The sequence below is a fragment of the Xenopus tropicalis genome, chromosome 1 (genome assembly GCF_000004195.4).
Source record: "Xenopus tropicalis strain Nigerian chromosome 1, UCB_Xtro_10.0, whole genome shotgun sequence".
Taxonomy (NCBI): Eukaryota; Metazoa; Chordata; class Amphibia; order Anura; family Pipidae; genus Xenopus; species Xenopus tropicalis.
This window is the reverse complement of record NC_030677.2, coordinates 211,992,557-212,015,007: the sequence shown is the minus strand read 5'-3', so window position 1 is coordinate 212,015,007 and position 22,451 is coordinate 211,992,557. Positions and strand designations below refer to the sequence as shown.

Genomic DNA, 22,451 nt, shown 5'->3' with positions numbered 1-22,451 from the left:
GCCAATCTGTGGGGCTTTTGTGCTCAGAGCCCCGTGTGTATGAGCCCTAATGTATGGATGTGTGTGTGTATATCTTTATTTATAAAGTACGCAGCGCTGTACCTAATGGGCTTCTCCCTGCCGTACAGCGACTCCCGAGGCCCCGAGCCGGGAATGTGTTCCGGAGTCGTTAGTGGGTTCTGGCAGCGCCGGCGCAGGCAGCGAGTTTGTGGCTGTCGGAGAGATCAGAGCGTTAGTAAATATTTACACAATAAGGCCGAGGCCTGGCTCCGATTCACTCAGCCGCACAATCACTTCCCAGCTGGCATTCCCACTCCATTCCCACTCCCAGCCGCCATTCCCACCCCATTCCCACTCCATTCCCACTCCCAGCCACCATTCCCACTCCATTCCCACCCCATTCCCACCCCATTCCCACTCCCAGCCGCCATTCCCACCCCACTCCCAGCCGCCATTCCCACCCCATTCCCACTCCATGCCCACTCCCAGCCGCCATTCCCACCCCATTCCCACTCCATGCCCACTCCCAGCCGCCATTCCCACTCCATTCCCACCCCATTCCCACTCCTAGCTGCCATTCCCAACCCACACACTTCCATTACAGCACCCAGCCCCGCCCCCCTCAGAGGCCACACCCCCTGATACATAGGTGCCAATAGGGCAGTCACCCTGATATACAGTAGATACAGGGATGTGGGTGGCACAGTCACCTGATAGACACTCAGCCAATTAAGCAGGGCCGGCCTTAGGCCAGTAGGACCTATTGGGCCCCGCACCCATGGGGGCCCCACACCAGCAGGAATAAGCCCATAAAGCCGCCCTGGAAACACCATTTGTAGGGGCCCCACCAAATTGTCCCATTTGGGCCTCAGTTTATAATCCCAGCCCTGCAATTACACTCACCTCTTTAACTGAATCTGATTGGATGTTAGACTGGGCCTATCTGCCGGCTGTTCTGGCTTCAGTCCCAGAGGGGGCAGGCTCACAGTTATGGAGAGTCTGGTGTATATGGCATAGAGTTAAAGTTCTGATTGGCCGCCTAGTGATTTCCCCGCCCCATTTGTAAGGACTCCTCCATACATTTCCCATGGCTGTGAGTGAGAGAGAGATTAATAAGAGAACTCCCTTAACCCTTCATTCTTCAGTGTAGTGGGAATAAATTAGGCATTGGGGGGGGGGGGCATTAGTGCGCAATATACAGTGTATGGGCCCCCCCTGCCCTCACTCTGCAACATCTTTCTTTTCCTTTGTGTCTGTCCTACTGCCCCGGCCTGGAACTACACACCGTGGGGCCCATTATAGGACAGACAGGCGCCCAACCTTAGGGGGGATAGTATGATCATCCTGCTACACTTCTGCATCTCCCAGCTATCAGGATGCAGGGAGTTGCAGTTCTGGTGCAGCCGCTGTATATTATTAACCCATATGTAGCCGGTCAGTTCTGTAGGTTGCAGCTCTAGCTTCTGCTACTCTGTTTCATGACTCTGAACCAACAGTGCAGAGAATTTAAACATCCAGCTTCTGCTCTCTACCTACCTCCCCTCTCTCTACCTACCTCCCCTCTCTCTACCTACCTCCCCTCTCTCTACCTACCTCCCCTCTCTCTATCTACCTCCCCTCTCTCTACCTACCTCCCTTGTCTCTACTTACCTCCCCTCTCTCTACCTACCTCCCCTCTCTCTACCTACCTCCCCTCTCTCTACCTACCTCCCCTCTTTCTACCTACCTCCCTTGTCTCTACTTACCTCTCTGCTCTCTACCTACCTCCCTTCTCCCTACCTACCTCCCCTCTCTCTACCTGCCTCCCTTGTCTCTATTTACCTCTCTGCTCCCTATCTACCTCTCTGCTCTCTACCTACCTCCCTTCTCCCTACCTGCCTCCCTTGTCTCTACTTACCTCTCTGTTCCCTATCTACCTCTCTGCTCTCTACCTACCTCCCTTCTCCCTACCTGCCTCCCTTCTCTCTACTTACCTCTCTGCTCCCTATCTTCCTCTCTGCTCCCTACCTACCTCCCTTCTCTCTACCTGCCTCCCTTCTCTCTACTTACCTCTCTGCTCCCTATCTTCCTCTCTGCTCCCTACCTACCTCCCTTCTCCCTACCTACCTCCCTTCTCTCTACTTACCTCTCTGCTCCTTATCTACCTCTCTGCTCCCTACCTACCTCCCTTGTCTCTACTTACCTCTCTGCTCCCTACCTACCTCCCTTCTCTCTACTTACCTCTCTGCTCCCTATCTTCCTCTCTGCTCTCTACCTACCTCCGTTGTCTCTACTTACCTCTCTGCTCCCCATCTTCCTCTCTGTTCCCTACCTACCTCCCTTCTCTCTACCTACCTCCCTTGTCTCTACTTACCTCTCTGCTCCCTATCTTCCTCTCTGCTCCCTACCTACCTCCCTTTTCTCTACCTGCCTCCCTTGTCTCTACTTACCTCTCTGCTCCCCATCTTCCTCTCTGTTCCCTACCTACCTCCCTTATCTCTACCTACCTCCCTTGTCTCTACTTACCTCTCTGCTCCCTATCTTCCTCTCTGCTCCCTACCTACCTCCCTTCTCTCTACCTGCCTCCCTTCTCTCTACTTACCTCTCTGCTCCCTATCTTCCTCTCTGCTCCCTACCTACCTCCCTTCTCTCTACCTACCTCCCTTGTCTCTACTTACCTCTCTGCTCCCTATCTTCCTCTCTGCTCCCTACCTACCTCCCTTCTCTCTACCTACCTCCCTTGTCTCTACTTACCTCTCTGCTCCCTATCTTCCGCTCTGCTCCCTACCTACCTCCCTTCTCTCTACCTGCCTCCCTTCTCTCTACTTACCTCTCTGCTCCCTATCTTCCTCTCTGCTCTCTACCTACCTCCCTTCTCTCTACCTGCCTCCCTTCTCTCTACTTACCTCTCTGCTCCCTATCTTCCTCTCTGCTCCCTACCTACCTCCCTTCTCTCTACCTACCTCCCTTGTCTCTACTTACCTCTCTGCTCCCTATCTTCCTCTCTGCTCCCTACCTACCTCCCTTCTCTCTACCTACCTCCCTTGTCTCTACTTACCTCTCTGCTCCCTATCTTCCGCTCTGCTCCCTACCTACCTCCCTTCTCTCTACCTGCCTCCCTTCTCTCTACTTACCTCTCTGCTCCCTATCTTCCTCTCTGCTCTCTACCTGCCTCCCTTCTCTCTACTTACCTCTCTGCTCCCTATCTTCCGCTCTGCTCCCTACCTACCTCCCTTCTCTCTACCTGCCTCCCTTCTCTCTACTTACCTCTCTGCTCCCTATCTTCCGCTCTGCTCCCTACCTACCTCCCTTCTCTCTACCTACCTCCCTCCCTTCTCTCTACTTACCTCTCTGCTCCCTATCTTCCGCTCTGCTCCCTACCTACCTCCCTTCTCTCTACTTACCTCTCTGCTCCCTATCTTCCGCTCTGCTCCCTACCTACCTCCCTTCTCTCTACTTACCTCTCTGCTCCCTATCTTCCGCTCTGCTCCCTACCTACCTCCCTTCTCTCTACCTGCCTCCCTTGTCTCTACTTACCTCTCTGCTCCCTATCTTTCTCTCTGCTCCCTACCTACCTCCCTTGTCTTTACCTACCTCTTTGCTCTCTACCTTCTTCCTAGAACCACAAGAATCTACAGTATTTTTATTTTTGATATACTAAATAGCTATAATGGCACCTTTCCCCCCTTTCATAAAAACCCTAAATACCAGGCCTGGCCCCTCCCATTCCTTGCAGCGAAGGGGTCACTTTTTGGCAAAAAAATGGCTGGTGAAAATAGAATTGTTATTTCATTTGGTTTAATCCCCTTTAACCCCTTTGCGGGGAGGGGGGCAGCGCGGGAGGCGCGGGAACAGGAAGGTCACATTGAATCCATTACTTTCCCTCATGTCGGAGAAGCAATTTGGGGAAAGGAATTGGAACATCTTGCGCCAGTGACATTTTTATGTTATTGCAAAATGTCTTTTTCCATAAAGATAATTCTCCCAATCACCGGCTGAAACATAATGGGACATAAAGGCTTAAGGGCATCGGCTGCATTTGTAGTTGTCCCAGCGCCCAGTAACCGTGTTTCATACCTAGCAACGCGGCGACCGAGGACGGAGGAATTATGGGAAGGAATGGGCCGTGATTGATCGGACTTTGCCCATTATGTAGTGAGCTGGGGGGGGGGGGGGGGTCACATTTAAGTAAACATTTAATATGTTATAGAATGGCCAATTCTAAGCAACTTTTCAATTGGTCTTCGTTATTTATTTGTTATAGTTGTTGAATTATTTGCCTTCTTCTCCTGACTCTTTGCAGCTTTCAAATGGGGGTCACTGACCCCGGCAGCCAAACCCTATTGCTCTGTGAGGCTCCAGTTTTATTGTTATTGTTACTTTTTATTCCTTATCTTTCTATTCAGTCCCTCCCCTATTCATATACCAGTCTCTCATCCAAACCTCTCCCTGGTTGCTAAGGTAACTTGGACCCTAGCAACTCTTTGCAGCTTTCAAATGGGGGTCACTGACCCCGGCAGCCAAACCCTATTGCTCTGTGAGGCTCCAGTTTTATTGTTATTGTTACTTTTTATTCCTTATCTTTCTATTCAGCCCCTCCCCTATTCATATACCTGTCTCTCATTCAAACCACTCCCTGGTTGCTAAGGTAACTTGGACCCTAGCAACCAAATAGCCACTGAAACTCCAAACTGCAGAGCTGCTGAACTGACACTGAAATAACTAAAAAAACTACAAATAAAAAAAAATGAAGACCATTTGCAAATTGTCTCAGAATATTACTCTCTACATTTACTTAAAGTTAAATCAAAATAGAACAAGGGGAAAATTACTGTTTTTTGTAGGCGAGCCGGTGTTGTACATAATAATAACAGCCCTTTGGGGGGTTAGTGAATCCATATCAGTGCTGTTACCTCTATCTAGCAAGCTGCCCGGGCTCACTTTGTCCAGATCAACTCCTGGGAGAGGTACTTTTAAAAAATAGTTAATGGGTTTACTTCCCCTTTAAATAAGCTGCGTCGTTCCAGTCCCGGCTGCCTGATGTTTCTGTGGGCCACCATCTTGGGACAGCAGAAAGTGGGCAAGGTTGGCTTGTAGATTCCTCAATATGGGACGGGGGTGGAATAACAATGTGACTAGGGAAGGTTGGGGCCGGCAGTTTGGAGTATCCGGCTATATCACTGCCGAGTATCCCTGGCTCATAATGTCTCATTATCTCTGCTCATTGCTCCCATCAAATCCAGTCTCCGTAATGATAAACACTTTAACTCCCAGTTCCACTTCTCCGGCCGGCCCCTCCCTAGCAGTGTCGGTGGGTAAGCGGAAAGGGTTAATGCGGATAAGATGTTCGTCTATTTGCCCCGCTGTGATTATAGCAAACTGCTAATTGGCACTTAGGGCTCAGTAAATGGGATATGATTTACAGGTTCATAGAGAGGGCACGGCTGGCACTTTATTCCGTATGTGGCACTAGCGCTGGGATTATTGGCACAGCGACATGAATCTATAGGTAATGGGGCCCTAGGCGTGATAGTGATTAGGGGCCCTAGGCGTGATTAGGGGCCCCAGGCGTGATAGTGATTAGGGGCCCCAGGCGTGATAGTGACTAGGGGCCCCCGGCATGCTAGTGATTAGGGGCCCCAGGCGTGATAGTGATTAGGGGCCCCAGGCGTGATAGTGATTAGGGGCCCCAGGCGTGATAGTGATTAGGGGCCCCAGGCGTGATAGTGATTAGGGGCCCCAGGCGTGATAGTGATTAGGGGCCCCAGGCGTGATAGTGATTAGGGGCCCCAGGCGTGATAGTGATTAGGGGCCCCAGGCGTGATAGTGATTAGGGGCTTCAGGCGTGATAGTGATTGGGGGCCCCAGGCGTGATAGTGATTAGGGGCCCCAGGCGTGATAGTGATTAGGGGCCCCAGGCGTGATAGTGATTAGGGGCCCCAGGCGTGATAGTCATAAGGGCCCCAGGCGTGATAGTGATTAGGGGCCCCAGGCGTGATAGTGATTAGGGGCCCCAGGCGTGATAGTCATAAGGGCCCCAGGCGTGATAGTGATTAGGGGCCCCAGGCGTGATAGTGATTAGGGGCCCCAGGCGTGATAGTGATTAGGGGCCCCAGACGTGATAGTGATTAGGGGCCCCAGGCGTGATAGTGATTAGGGGCCCCAGGCGTGATAGTGATTAGGGGCCCCAGGCGTGATAGTCATAAGGGCCCCAGGCGTGATAGTGATTAGGGGCCCCAGGCGTGATAGTGATTAGGGGCCCCAGGCGTGATAGTGATTAGGGGCCCCAGACGTGATAGTGATTAGGGGCCCCAGGCGTGATAGTGATTAGGGACCCCAGGCGTGATAGTGATTAGGGGCCCCAGGCGTGATAGTGATTAGGGGCCCCAGGCGTGATAGTGATTAGGGGCCCCAGGCGTGATAGTGATTAGGGGCCCCAGGCGTGATAGTGATTAGGGGCCCCAGGCGTGATAGTGATTAGGGGCCCCAGGCGTGATAGTGATTAGGGGCCCCTTTATTACTGACTGAGGGGGGTTACTAGGAGCCTTATGCATCTATGTTTAATTGTGAGTTCCTGACCCACAGAGCTTACATAAGTTATAATTAGAACCTTGACTTATCGGACATTATGTATTTAAGGAACCCATATCACCCAACAATTGAGGTGTGGGCACATACATGCCCATAAGTAGTCAAAGCTGTGGCACAATTCTCAGTGTGCAACATGGCCGCTCCCTCCTAGTGCTAGGGGGCATATTTGGCTCTATTAGGCCACAGCAGTTTTAGGGGTGCGCTATAAGGAACCAGGGGTTACAGTGAGCGGATATGGTAGCCAATGGCAGCAGCAGTGTGTGAGAATGCCCCCAGGGGGCGCTGTACTTTACATCAGTACATGTAATAAGCTTACAGATAGAAGAAATGGACCTCACAGCGCAAATGTTATGGCCCCCAAGTCTCAGGGAATGGGAACTGTTTTGCTGACAACTATGTCACTGACTAAACATTAATTGTAGGGTGAACTTGCCCTTTAACTTGCTGGACAGGTAGTGAGCGATGATTGAGGGTATCTTCAGTTATAGCACCCCCCCCAGCTTTCCCCATGCTCAGTAACTGTATTAGTCCCACTGTATCTCACTGCCCCTTAGCCTTGGGGTGACTGGGGGGCAATAAACTCAGCCTGACAGGCCATTGGGATTCTCAGCTGTGATATATACAGGGAGCTCGGGGCTACTGATTGGCTGCTGCAGGGGGGGATACAGGGGAATGCAACTGACAGCTTGACCCCCTAAACTAATTACAGGCATAGGATCAATTATATGGAAACCCGTAATCCAGAAAGCTATCTCCCATAGACTCAATTTTAATCAAATCAATTACATTTTTAAAATTGATTTTCTTTATCTTTGTAATAATCTCTGGTGTGTACTTGATTACAATGAAGATATAATTATTGGAGGCAAAACAATCCTGTTGTTTTTTAGAAGAATTAAGTAATGGTGATCCAAGTTACATAAAGATCCCTTATCCGGAAAACCCCAGGTCCTGAGCCCCCAGAGCCCCGGTCGGTCTATAAGTCCCCCACATACAGCCCATTACATATTTCTAATTAATAAGTTACTTTCTATCTGCTGACTTGACTCATTAAATTCCAGGAGATTCCAAGGTCTTCACTATCTGCCTCTGAAATGATGGTTAATGATTAATCAGGGCCATTACTATTAATAAAGGGAGTGTTCTACAGATGGCTATTCCTTATTAGTACTAATTGGGATATGGACACTTTCATTAAATATGTATTCACCTGTTTCCATAATTCATTAACCCCAATTAAGGTTAAATATGTATATGTATGTAACTTACCTGTCTTAAACCAGCCAGAACGTTAATTATGACTCCATCAAGGTGTTCCTTGTGCATAGACTCCCCCCAAATCCCCCCTAACTGGCCTTCAGGCCCCCTTAGCCCATAACAAGGTTACAGATATATAGAAATATTGGGGTAACAGTCACCCTGCTATAGTTCCAGGGGTACCCAGGGCACAAATAAGCACTCACCCCAAATCCCCCCCTAACTGGCCTTCAGGCTGGGCCCCCTTAGCCCATAACAAGGTTACAGATATATAGAAACATTGGGGTAACAGTCACCCCGCTATAGTTCCAGGGGTACCCAGGGCACAAATAAGCACTCACCCCAAATCCCCCCCTAACTGGCCTTCAGGCTGGGCCCCCTTAGCCCATAACAAGGTTACAGATATATAGAAACATTGGGGTAACAGTCACCCCGCTATAGTTCCAGGGGTACCCAGGGCACAAATAAGCACTCACCCCAAATCCCCCCCTAACTGGCCCTGTGGCTGGGCCCCCTATATAATTATACACTGACAATATATTCATTTGTAGTAGCTGAGAATCAAAAATACACTTCATTACCATTAAATCTTTATACCTCTTCCCTGTATTTTTTCGCTTCCCGTTGCTGCACAGAATGGAGTGGGTTTAGTTTGCCTTTAGCACATAAGGAGCGATGTCACAACACACAGTTTATTGGCTAAAAGGAATATAAATGTGGGGGGGTAATTGATGGGGTGGGAGAGATGTGCCGGGGGGGGGAAGCCAGGGAAACATTGTGCCACAAACCTCTGGCTGTGAAACCACAATAAATGCTGAGTAATAATTCAACACAAACACGGGAGTTGCAGTCGCTCCCAGTAAGATGGGGGATCCCCCCAGGGCTGGGGTTTATGTGGAGCCCCCCAGAACTCAGCGCTGGCCCCCCGCTAAGTGAGATTTATTACTAACAAGAACTGAAGTTGTGTAACCTAGGGAGGTCTAACTGAGCTAAATGGGCAACAATAGCAAATAAGCAGGGGTTTGTTTATGGACTTTATGGCTTGGTACCGCCCCTTTATGGTATTGTAGGAGGGTACCGCCCCTTTATGGTATTGTAGGAGGGTACCGACCTTTATGGTATTGTAGGAGGGTACCGCCCCTTTATGGTATTGTAGGATGGTACCGCCCCTTTATAGTATTGTAGGATTGTACCGCCCCTTTATGGTATTGTAGGATAGTGCCGCCCCTTTATGGTATTGTAGGAGGGTACCGCCCCTTTATGGTATTGTAGGAGGGTACGGCCCCTTTATGGTATTGTAGGAGGGTACCGCCCCTTTATGGTATTGTAGGATGGTACCGCCCCTTTATAGTATTGTAGGATTGTACCGCCCCTTTATGGTATTGTAGGATGGTGCCGCCCCTTTATGGTATTGTAGGAGGGTACCGCCCCTTTATCGTATTGTAGGAGGGTACAGCCCCTTTATGGTAATGTAGGAGGGTACCGCCCCTTTATCGTATTGAAGGAGGGTACCGCCCCTTTATGGTAATGTAGGAGGGTACCGCCCCTTTATCGTATTGTAGGAGGGTACAGCCCCTTTATGGTAATATAGGAGGGTACCGCCCCTTTATGGTAATGTAGGAGGGTACCGCCCCTTTATCGTATTGTAGGAGGGTACCGCCCCTTTATGGTAATGTAGGAGGGTACCGCCCCTTTATGGTAATGTAGGAGGGTACCGCCCCTTTATGGTAATGTAGGAGGGTACCGCCCCTTTATTGTATTGTAGGAGGGTACCGCCCCTTTATGGTAATGTAGGAGGGTACCGCCCCTTTATGGTAATGTAGGAGGGTACCGCCCCTTTATGGTAATGTAGGAGGGTACCGCCCCTTTATGGTAATGTAGGAGGGTACCGCCCCTTTATGGTAATGTAGGAGGGTACCGCCCCTTTATGCTATTCTATCATGCTAATAGCTCAGTTGATAAATCTGCCTGTGGTTTCCCATTAATAACCCCGCCCCCTCCTTGTTTCCCCAGAGACCCACCTCCAGTACGAGCAGATGGGTTCTGACGCCATTCTACGCTGTGGGTCGGTGGACCAGGACGCCGCAGTAACGTGGGCAGTAAACGGGACGGATATCGAGAACCCACATCTCAACGGCTCCTTCCTGGTTCTGCATAATGTGAATTTGTCGCACAGCGGCCTCTACTCCTGCTTCCAAGGCTCCTCCTCCAAACTCCTGCACCAAACCAACCTGCGGGTCGGCAGTAAGTACCCATAATGCACCACTACATCCTCCCTTATTGCTCTGTAACAGTGCCGGGGCCCAACTGGGTATCAAAACAGACCCTGGCATTTCCAGTACCCAGAGGCCCGAATAGTGTTTCGCTGGTGATATCATGGGGCAGGGAAGAGGCGGGGCAGTGCATGAGTGGGCAGGGCTATGATGCAGAGATCCCTGATTGGCCGATCATTGTCTCAATGTCAGTGAGTCTTGCAAAGATTTCCTAAGTTGGAAAACCAGGGAGGAGGTTTTGACCCGGACAGCCCTTCCGAAAACTGGGGAGGTGGCAAAACTAGGCCCAAACAGCCCCCAGGTCTGTGGCACCTTACAGCGGCCCCTCTGGCATTTGCCAGAAGCCACAGTTTGCCAGCCCGGGCCTGAACAATCCCTGGGGGTCCCTGAGCGTGAAGCTTTGAGGGTACAGGGACCCCCGGGACCATACTCCCACCTCTGAGCTGTACAGTTGCCTTTGCAGAATGTGCTTGGGCCTTACTAATGTGCTGGAGGGGCGGGACTTCCTCTCCCTCTGTGATTGGTTCTTTATTACTTATTGGCAGGTACATCCTTCTATCTGACTAGAATCACAGTCAGGGTATATAAGCCCCCCACCCCCCAGTATGTTACAGAGCAGAAAGCAAACACTGCATGTAAAGGTGCTGGACCCTGACTGCAACCACCTGGGGCCCTATGGGAGGGGCCCCCAACCTTTCTTACTCGGGAGCCACAGGCAAATGTAAAAAGACTTGGGGAGCAACACAAGCACCATAAAAGTTCATGGAGGAGCCAAATAAGGGCTGTGATTGGCTATTAGGCAGCCTCTATGCACCCTATCAGCTTACAGGGGCTTTATTTGGGAGGAAATCTTGTTTTTATTCAACCAAAACTTGCCCCCAAGTCAGGAATTCAAAAATAACTCCCTGGTTTGGGGGCACTGAGAGCAACACCCAAGGGGTTGGGGAGCAACATGTTGCCCCGAGACACTGGTTGGGGGTCACTGGCCTATAGGCTCCCCCTCCCTGGCCCAGTAGAACTCTTGCTGCCCAGGCTGGGGGGCCCCGGCAGTACCCCGGCCCCATAGTGTTTCTGGCAAGGAGTCAGACGCCCAAGTCCCCCTTTTATTTGCCTAATTCCACTCCGTGCCGCTAACAAACACAATTTATTTCCCGCTCAGCACTTTCATGGGGACATAAATATTATATTAACTTTTTATTGGCTGCAGTGAAATTAGCCTGAAGGTGTAATATTTATTGGGCCGAGTGCTGCTTAATTAACTCTCACACTGGTATTGAGCTATGGGCAAAGCTGCAGAGGCTACTGAGCACCCACAGTATATGGCCAATGGAGCACCCATGGTATGTGGCCAATGGAGCACCCATGGTATGTGGCCAATGAAGCACCCACGGTATGTGGCCAATGGAGCACCCACGGTATGTGGCCAATGGAGCACCCATGGTATGTGGCCAATGGAGCACCCACGGTATGTGGCCAATGGAACACTCATGGTATGTGGCCAATGGAGCACCCACGGTATGTGGCCAATGGAGCACCCACGGTATGTGGCCAATGGAGCACCCACGGTATGTGATCAATGGAGCACCCATGGTATGTGGCCAATGGAGCACCCATGGTATGTGGCCAATGGAGCACCCACGGTATGTGATCAATGGAGCACCCACGGTATGTGGCCAATGGAGCACCCACGGTATGTGGCCAATGGAGCACCCATGGTATGTGGCCAATGGAGCACCCACAGTATGTGGCCAATGGAGCACCCACAGTATATGGCCAATGGAGCACTCATGGTATGTGGCCAATGGAGCACCCACGGTATGTGGCCAATGGAGCACTCATGGTATGTGGCCAATGGAGCACCCACGGTATGTGGCCAATGGAGCACCCACGGTATGTGGCCAATGGAGCACTCATAGTATGTGGCCAATGGTGCCCGATTAAGGCAGTGTGTCTCACTGATGTGCCTATAGGTATCTGCATATATTTGGGAATTAATGCTTTCAGCTAGTGATGTGCAGGCCGGCCCGACACAGGCGGAACCCGCGGGTCAGGTGGGATTGGGCCTACACGCACTACTGGAGCTGCTATTTATATATGCGCGCCTGCCTTGCCCTGCCCCCTGTGTGATGTCAGAGATGGGTGGGTATATAAATGGGCGGGGCGGGCGTTGGTTGGGTTAGGGTTGGGTGCTAGTCAACTTTTTGTCGACCCGCACATCACTACTGCCTACCCCAGGTTATGCGCAGGCCCTAGTGATGAGCCTATAGCGAAGTGTTTCGCAAAACGTCTGCCAAATTTTGCTACAAAAAATTCACGGACATGTAAAAAAGGGGCGGTCATGTCTAAAAAGGTTGTGTTAAAAAAGTTAAGCATGACCCGCGCTTCTCAAATTTTTTGCCATTTCGGAATTTTTTTTAAAAGTTTTGAGAATTTTACCTATACACATTCATAGTAGATTCTACGTGTTGCCACTAGGGGGAGCTTGCAGCAGGCTAAGTCAAATCTCAGCTAACCTCATCCTTGGATTATGGCATTGCAGCAAAGAGCCCAGGGATAATGAAAGCAGCTATCTAGTTTTCAGCAGCTATCTGGTTGCTAGGGTTCAAATTACTTTAGCAACCAGGGAGGGGTTTGAATGAGAGACTGGTATATGAATAGGGGAGGGGCTGAATAGAAAGATAAGGAATAAAAAGTAACAATAACAATAAAACTGGAGCCTCACAGAGCAATAGGGTTTGGCTGCCGGGGTCAGTGACCCCCATTTGAAAGCTGCAAAAAAGTTAGAAGAAGAAGGGAAATAATAAAAAAACTATAAGAAATAAATAATGAAGACCAATTGAAAAGTTGCTTAGAATTGTCCATTCTTAATAGAGAGCACAGGGGTCGTGTATATGTTGGTGCAGGAGGAGGAAATCAGAATAAACAGTGAGAGTGTAGTACCGGCCCTGGGACTGTGGGGGCAGCCCTGTGTCAGATCTTGTCCCATCGCTTGCAATTAGTTTGTTACATTATACTCTCTGTGCCTTGTACTGCGCCGGGGGATAAGCCAGTGGCTTAGAGTTAAACCCTAGTAATTATCAGAGGGAAACTGTCAGCTGACTGCAGAATAATTGCCATTTCTACATCATAATAATGGTTCATTTCGAAATTAACTTCCCCTTTAAAAAAATAATTCTGTATATTTAAGGGCTTTTGTGTTACTTTTTCCTTCAGGTTTCAGAGCAAACAGCATGTTATGTATCCGTTCCATCCCAGATTCAGGGAGCGCTTCCCGTATCCATAGCGACAGCCCCCCCCCAGGCCAAGCCTTGCGCTCTATGCAGAAGGTCCGGGGCAGGCCGGGGGGGGGGGGATCTCGGGTTTCACTCTATAATAATTACTGTCAGCGTCGGATGTGGGGCCCCGGGGGAACCGGGCGAGAAAGGCTTTCATTTCTCCCCTTTGATGTGAAGCTGAGAATGACCCCCCATGGGCTGTACTTGCCCTTCTGTGGGGCAGCAGGAAACAGAGAGGGGGGAAACTGTCGGACCTAGTGGAACCAGCACCGTCCCTAGGGCTCCAACACATAATGTGGCGTTGTACAGAATCACTGGCACATACCGGCGGCAGAAATAAGGATAAGGGACACTGCTCATAGGAGCTTGCAATCTAAAGAGCCTGGGGACTAATGCAGCATAACCTTGTTGGGGAGAATAGTTCATTAACCAGGGAGTATCAGAACCGGGGAGTATCAGAACCGGGGAGTATCAGAACCGGGAGTATCAGAACCGGGAGTATCAGAACCGGGAGTATCAGAACCGGGGAGTATCAGAACCGGGGAGTATCAGAACCGGGAGTATCAGAACCGGGAGTATCAGAACCGGGGAGTATCAGAACTGGGGAGTATCAGAACCGGGAGTATCAGAACCGGGAGTATCAGAACCGGGAGTATCAGAACCGGGAGTATCAGAACCGGGAGTATCAGAACCGGGGAGTATCAGAACTGGGGAGTATCAGAACCGGGAGTATCAGAACCGGGAGTATCAGAACCGGGAGTATCAGAACCGGGAGTATCAGAACCGGGGAGTATCAGAACCGGGGAGTATCAGAACCGGGAGTATCAGAACCGGGAGTATCAGAACCGGGGAGTATCAGAACCGGGAGTATCAGAACCGGGAGTATCAGAACCGGGAGTATCAGAACCGGGGAGTATCAGAACTGGGGAGTATCAGAACCGGGAGTATCAGAACCGGGAGTATCAGAACCGGGAGTATCAGAACCGGGAGTATCAGAACCGGGGAGTATCAGAACCGGGGAGTATCAGAACCGGGGAGTATCAGAACCGGGGAGTATCAGAACCAGGAGTATCAGAACCAGGGGAGTATCAGAACCGGGGAGTATCAGAATTGGGAGTATCAGAACTGGGGAGTATCAGAATTGGGAGTATCAGAACCGGGGAGTATCAGAACTGGGAGTATCAGAACCGGGGAGTATCAGAACTGGGGATTATCAGAACCGGGAAGTATCAGAACCGGGGAGTATCAGAACCGGGGAGTATCAGAACCGGGGAGTATCAGAACCGGGGAGTATCAGAACCAGGGAGTTTTAGAAAACGGAGTATCACAACACAGAACCATGGGTATCGGAACCGGGAGTATCAAAACCTGGGGGTGTCAGGAGTAATAATAAGACAGAAAACTCCGGGCCGGCTGAAAGGCAGAAGTAGAAGCCGGGCCCATTGGCCCCAGTGCTGTATGGTTCCATTAATGAGGAGCTTGCGGGCCGGCAGAACTGCCCATTTATCCCATTAAGCGCTTCCCCTGCCAGGGAGACTGCCTGTACCTCCCCCAGCAGTAATGGAACATTGTGGGTTGGGCGAGGGGGCGCTTGTAATGGATCCAAGTGCTAATAGTCTGGTAAGTGGCTGAGAGAGCGCAGAGCCCAATCCAATTGTCTGCACAGGGAGTGGGATCTGCCTACGTCTCCCCCACAGGTGCCTTTTAGCCTCTCTCTGTGCCAGCTGGGGGGGCGGCATTACTTGGGCAGCCTTGGCCTCCAAAGCTTTCAGTCCCTAATTAGACAGAACAGCACCCCCCCATTGCCTCATTTAGGGCCCAATGCTTCAGCTTCAGCCTGGGCCCTGGTATAGGGCACTCTCTGGGTCAGTCCATATTCAGCATCTCAGCGGTACCAGCATGCCCTGCTTGGTGTGTAGGGACCTACCCTACTACCCTTCCTCTCCCTCTCATCCAATCAGTGCTTCCAAAAGCCGGCAGTAAGGGGAGCTTGGAGCATCCCTGGAACCGGACCTAGGGAGAAGGCCTAGTACTGCCTGTCAGGGGTGGGTACTTACGGCTTTTGTCCTCTTCTTCACTTTCCCCCTCAATATCTTATGCTCTTGCCGGCTCCGCAACTCAGGGACTGCCACTCGGTCCCATAAAGTCTCATCTCTGTATCTAAGGGAGCCACCTGGCCGGTACATATAATGATTCTTGATGCCAATATTATTAATAACATTTCCTTGCTTCCAGGGGCCCCTAGTGCCACCCTGAAACACCCTAGGCAATGCCACCTCTACTGTCTCCATCTTGCCCTACTGTCTCCATTTTGTCCTACTGTCTCCATCTTGCCCTACTGTGTCCATCTTGCCCTACTGTCTCCATCTTGCCCTACTGTCTCCATCTTGCCCTACTGTCTCCATCTTGCCCTACTGTCCCCATCTTGCCCTACTGTCCCCATCTTGCCCTACTGTCTCCATCTTGCCCTACTGTCCCCATCTCGCCCTACTGTCTCCATCTTGCCCTACTGTCTCCATCTTGCCCTAATGTCTCCATCTTGCCCTACTGTCCCCATCTTGCCCTACTGTCTCCATCTTGCCCTACTGTCTCCATCTTGCCCTACTGTCTCCATCTTGCCCTACTGTCTCCATTTTGTCCTACTGTCTCCATCCTGCCCTACTGTGTCCATCTTGCCCTACTGTGTCCATCTTGCCCTACTGTCTCTATCTTGCCCTACTGTCCCCATCTCGCCCTACTGTCCCCATCTCGCCCTACTGTCTCCATCTCGCCCTACTGTCCCCATCTCGCCCTACTGTCCCCATCTTGCCCTACTGTCCCCATCTTGCCCTACTGTCTCCATCTTGCCCTACTGTCTCCATCTTGCCCTACTGTCTCCATCTTGCCGTACTGTCTCCATCTTGCCCTACTGTCTCCATCTTGTCCTACTGTCTCCATCTTGACTTACTGTCTCCATCTTGTCCTACTGTCTCCATCTTGCCCTACTGTCTCCATCTTGTCCTACTGTCTCCATCTTGTCCTACTGTCTCCATCTTGTCCTACTGTCTCCATCTTGCCCTACTGTCTCCATCTTGCCCTACTGTCTCCATCTTGCCCTACTGTCCCCATCTTGCCCTACTGTCCCCATCTTGCCCTACTGTCTCCATCTTATCCTACTGTCTCCATCTTGACTTACTGTCTCCATCTTTCCCTACTGTCTCCATCTTGCCCTACTGTAGTAAGAAGTATGGGGTTAATGTACATTGAGGTTAAATAGAAAATTACTCCCTCTTCCAAATCCGGGGGGGTTCGACATTGCAGGACATCATTAACCAGTAATAAATCAAAGGTGACCAATAGGATAGAGGAGATATGACCTGGTTATTAGTCCATGGAGAGAAATAAGCCGGTACCAAAAGCCCAGCCCTGGCACACTGGGTATAGTACCGGCCCAATTCCACAGGTTCCGCCCATCACGTATGTAGGGTTCCAGGCCTATGGGAAGCTCCAATGGAAGGTTCCATTAATTACCAATGACATATTCCCTAATCCATCCTCATCGTTCCCATAACATTCCCGGCATCCCCCGATCCCGCCGGCCGGCGCTGATGGGAACTCTCTATACACAGCGGCTGGTTTTGTTATGGGTCCCATCCGGCCCAAAGTGTGTTATGATTTGTGCAAGTGAAATATGTTGTGTAAGTGCCGCTCACAAGCCAAACATCCGCCAGTGGCCGGCGGGCACGCTCTCATCCATTCCGCGGCTTTAGGGATTATGTCCGTCCTGTGGGAATGTTTGTGTTTCTGTCCAGTGAGTTTATATTTGCTTTGCTGCGGGGCTGATACGTCTCAGCCTGTGGCCGTGTATCCGCTGAGTGACTGGCTGTGTGTTTGTTCTACTAGCCCCCCGGCCTCTGCCCCACTGTGGGAGTTGTAGCACAACGTTTTGTGAGCCGATATGGCCCCTGATCCAACAGAAAAAGTCAAGCCTGTCTGATTGGCATCTGCCCAATTTTTTGCCAGATATCAGTAGGGGAGGCCTGCCCAGGGGCCCCATACAGGGGCAGATACGCTGCAGTGTCGGTCTCAAACTCTACCCGTGTATAGTCCCATCTATACAGCATCTGTCTCTATATCTGCAAAACTAGTCACCATATCCCACCATTCTGCCCCACTGTCCTGTAAATGCCCTTGTACAGAACTACCATCTCAGGGTGGGTTATACATTATCTGTCTCTACAGCAAAACAATACAGTCACCCACTGTCTCCATCTTGTCCTACTGTCTCCATCTTGTCCTACTGTCTCCATCTTGCCCTACTGTCTCCATCTTGCCCTACTGTCTCCATCTCGCCCTACTGTCTCCATCTCACCCTACTGTCTCCATCTTGCCCTACTGTCTCCATCTCGCCCTACTGTCTCCATCTTGCCCTACTGTCTCCATCTTGCCCTACTGTCTCCATCTTGCCCTACTGTCTCCATCTTGCCCTACTGTCTCCATCTTGTCCTACTGTCTCCATCTTGCCCTACTGTCTCCATCTCGCCCTACTGTCTCCATCTTGCCCTACAGTTTCCATCTCACCTTACTGTCTCCATCTTGCCCTACTGTCTCCATCTTGCCCTACTGTCTCCATCTTGCCCTACTGTCTCCATCTCACCTTACTGTCTCCATCTTGCCCTACTGTCTCCATCTTGCCCTACTGTCTCCATCTTGCCCTACTGTCTCCATCTTGTCCTACTGTCTCCATCTTGCCCTACTGTCTCCATCTTGCCCTACTGTCTCCATCTCGCCCTACTGTCTCCATCTTGCCCTACAGTTTCCATCTCACCTTACTGTCTCCATCTTGCCCTACTGTCTCCATCTTGCCCTACTGTCTCCATCTTGCCCTACTGTCTCCATCTTGTCCTACTGTCTCCATCTCGCCCTACTGTCTCCATCTCGCCCTACTGTCTCCATCTTGCCCTACAGTTTCCATCTTGTCCTACTGTCTCCATCTTGCCCTACTGTCTCCATCTTGCCCTACTGTCTCCATCTCGCCCTACTGTCTCCATCTTGCCCTACAGTTTCCATCTTGCCCTACTGTCTCCATCTTGCCCTACTGTCTCCATCTTGCCCTACTGTCTCCATCTCGCCCTACTGTCTCCATCTCGCCCTACTGTCTCCATCTTGCCCTACAGTTTCCATCTTGCCCTACTGTCTCCATCTTGCCCTACTGTCCCCATCTTGCCCTACAGTTTCCATCTTGCCCTACTGTCTCCATCTTGCCCTACTGTCTCCATCTTGTCCTACTGTCTCCATCTTGCCCTACTGTCTCCATCTTGCCCTACTGTCCCCATCTTGCCCTACTGTCTCCATCTTGCCCTACAGTTTCCATCTTGCCCTACTGTCCCCATCTTGTCCTACAGTTTCCATCTTGTCCTTCTGTCTCCATCTTGTCCTACTGTCTCCATCTTTCCCTATAATATCCCAGGAGGGCAAGCAGTACGGCAGCCCCCATGTCTTCTGGTAATATATGCAAATATGCTGGTCTCCCTAAGCTGAACTGCCTATGGCAATATAGGAATATATATATATATATATAGGTATCAGACCCCTTATCCGGAAACCCATTATCCAGAAAGTTCCAAATTACAGAAAGGCCATCTCCCATAGACTCCATTGTAATCAAATAATTCACATTTTTAAAAATGACTCCCTTTTCTCTGTAATAATAAAACAGTACCTGTACTTGATCCCAACTAAGATATAATTACCCCTTATTGGGGCAGAACAGCCCTATTGGGTTTATTTAATGGTTAAATGATTCCCTTTTCTCTGTAATAATAAAACAGTACCTGTACTTGATCCCAACTAAGATATAATTACCCCTTATTGGGGCAGAACAGCCCTATTGGGTTTATTTCATGGTTAAATGATTCCCTTTTCTCTGTAATAATAAACAGTACCTGTACTTGATCCCAACTAAGATATAATTACCCCTTATTGGGGGCAGAACAGCCCTATTGGGTTTATTTAATGGTTAAATGATTCCCTTTTCTCTGTAATAATAAAACAGTACCTGTACTTGATCCCAACTAAGATATAATTACCCCTTATTGGGGCAGAACAGCCCTATTGGGTTTATTTCATGGTTAAATGATTCCCTTTTCTCTGTAATAATAAAACAGTACCTGCACTTGATCCCAACTAAGATATAATTACCCCTTATTGGGGGCAGAACAGCCATATTGGGTTTATTTAATGGTTAAATGATTCCCTTTTCTCTGTAATAATAAAACAGTACCTGTACTTGATCCCAACTAAGATATAATTACCCCTTATTGGGGCAGAACACTTATCCGGAAAACCCCAGGTCCCGAGCATTCTGGATAACGGGTCCCATACCTGTATATTAAAATCAGTGTAAATTCTAATATTAATGGCTGGAACGCAAGAGCGCAAATAAATACAGAATAATAAATACCCCTGATGTTTTGCCCCTGTGTTTTGCCTTTTGCCCCTACCCCATTGATAAATGAGTACAGTGGGGCGCAGGGGAGATGCCAGGGAAGCAGCGGGCACAGACAGGGCCCCTAATCCAGCGCTGTTAATCAGCCATTATAGCCATAATCCCTCCGCTCTGGCAAATCCAGCCGGTTACCCCCCCGTGTGTGAGGATGTAGGGGGACACAATTTACAGACATACGGGCGATATTTCCTCGGCGGAATTGATTCAGTGCCGCAGTAGCGCAGACGCCGAGATGCAATCTATTTCCTACTCTAATACTCTCTCCCTGCAATTTACTGGGGTAGTTTATTACTGCCGAGCGTATGGCCAGGCCTTCTGCCTCTCAGCGGCTGATACATCATGTACACAAGCTGGAAGCAGGGCTCGGCCTTGGAATATATACTGTATATGCTTCTGCCAGCTTAAAGGGGAAGTTAACCTTACAATTAACTTTTTCAATAACTGTGGCAATCACAATCATTTTCCTACTGTCAGACCCTTCCCATTTATTTGCCATTAGCCTAAGTAAAACCCGACCCACGTGCAGGTGTGGGTATGGGTGCTGGTTGGGCGTGCAGGTGTGGGTATGGGTGCTGGTTGGGCGTGTAGATGTGGGTATGGGTGCTGGTTGGACGTGTAGATGTGGGTATGGGTGCTGGTTGGGCATGTAGATGTGGGTATGGGTGCAGGTTGGACGTGTAGATGTGGGTATGGGTGCAGGTTGGACGTGCAGGTGTGGGTGCAGGTTGGATGTGCAGATGTGGGTATGGGTGCAGGTTGGATGTGCAGGTGTGGTTATGGGTGCAGGTTGGACGTGCAGATGTGGGTATGGGTGCAGGTTGGACGTGCAGGTGTGGTTATGGGTGCAGGTTGGACGTGCAGATGTGGGTATGGGTGCAGGTTGGACGTGCAGGTGTGGTTATGGGTGCAGGTTGGACGTGCAGGTGTGGGTATGGGTGCAGGTTGGACGTGCAGGTGTGGTTATGGGTGCAGGTTGGACGTGCAGGTGTGGGTATGGGTGCAGGTTGGACGTGCAGGTGTGGGTATGGGTGCAGGTTGGACGTGCAGGTGTGGTTATGGGTGCAGGTTGGACGTGCAGGTGTGGGTATGGGTGCAGGTTGGATGTGCAGGTGTGGGTATGGGTGCAGGTTGGATGTGCAGATGTGGGTATGGGTGCAGGTTGGATGTGCAGGTGTGGGTATGGGTGCAGGTTGGATGTGCAGGTGTGGGTATGGGTGCAGGTTGGGCGTGCAGGTGTGGGTATGGGTGCAGGTTGGATGTGCAGGTGTGGGTATGGGTGCAGGTTGGATGTGCAGATGTGGGTATGGGTGCAGGTTGGATGTGCAGGTGTGGGTATGGGTGCAGGTTGGATGTGCAGGTGTGGGTATGGGTGCAGGTTGGATGTGCAGGTGTGGGTATGGGTGCAGGTTGGACGTGCAGGTGTGGGTATGGGTGCAGGTTGGATGTGCAGGTGTGGGTATGGGTGCAGGTTGGATGTGCAGATGTGGGTATGGGTGCAGGTTGGATGTGCAGGTGTGGGTATGGGTGCAGGTTGGATGTGCAGGTGTGGGTATGGGTGCAGGTTGGATGTGCAGGTGTGGGTATGGGTGCAGGTTGGATGTGCAGGTGTGGGTATGGGTGCTGGTTGGATGTGCAGGTGTGGGTATGGGTGCAGGTTGGATGTGCAGGTGTGGGTATGGGTGCAGGTTGGATGTGCAGGTGTGGGTATGGGTGCTCTCCTGAATAAGGTGGGACAGTCAGTGACAGGTAAACTTCCCCTTTAAAGTGTTTTATCCACCATCAGAGAGAAGTTCTGATACTGAGTGAAGGGTAAGTGTGCCTTAGTACTCAGGGAGTAATGAAGGGGAAAGGCTGATGCCATAAGGATATTTCCATTCTGTAATGTTAGGGGGGCACCGAGCGAGACCTTTATACAAAGCTACAGTTCTGCAATTCGGCATTAATTCCCCGGAACATTTCCCATTCAGTAACAGGAGACTGTGATTGGGCTTTAATGGAACATCTGGGCTCCCTGGCAAGTCTCCTGCTTTCTCTGACTCCTTCAGCCCATTCTGAAACCCTTTAGTGGAGTGAAGGCAACCCCCTCGCCCTCCGCTCACCGGCCTGGGGGGCTCCATGTTATTCAGAATGCACTGTCCAGGGTATGCCACGGCCAGCAGGGGGCTAGGGTGTCTATACACACACCAAGCATTCTATGGGGGGCCCAGTGTATAATGAAGTGCTGTGCACTGAGCATACAGGAGCAGCTTTGGAACGGATAGTCTGACGGACCCCCCCCCCCTCCACCTTTGGCTCCAAAATGTGTCTCTTGCCTTCTAATTTGCATTCCATGTTTAATAGACAATTAAATCACTGAACTAGAAGCGCCCAACTGCAACTTTATATCTCATTTAACTTTATTAAAGTATTGTTAACGGGGAGTTTTAATTATGTCAGGTCATGAAATCTTTATGGTTGGAGGAGAATTAAACAGGTGATCTCTGAAGCACTGGTTACAGATTAATATGCTATATACGATGTGTAGCTCCAGAGCCGGTATAGCAGGTATAGTAGGGAGAGATGGTACCTATAGTAGCAGTGGGGGGATAA

General features: G+C 50.4%; 1 protein-coding gene across 4 annotated transcripts in view; it reads left to right on the top strand.

Annotated features, from left to right (window-relative positions):
- Positions 1-22,451, top strand: part of cntfr (ciliary neurotrophic factor receptor) — a 283,796-nt gene that overhangs the window by 209,580 nt on the left and 51,765 nt on the right. For all 4 annotated transcript variants that reach the window (XM_031892423.1, XM_031892427.1, XM_031892417.1 and 1 more), the window contains 1 exon segment: positions 9,841-10,071. In XM_031892423.1, coding sequence (XP_031748283.1) covers positions 9,841-10,071 — 231 coding nt within the window.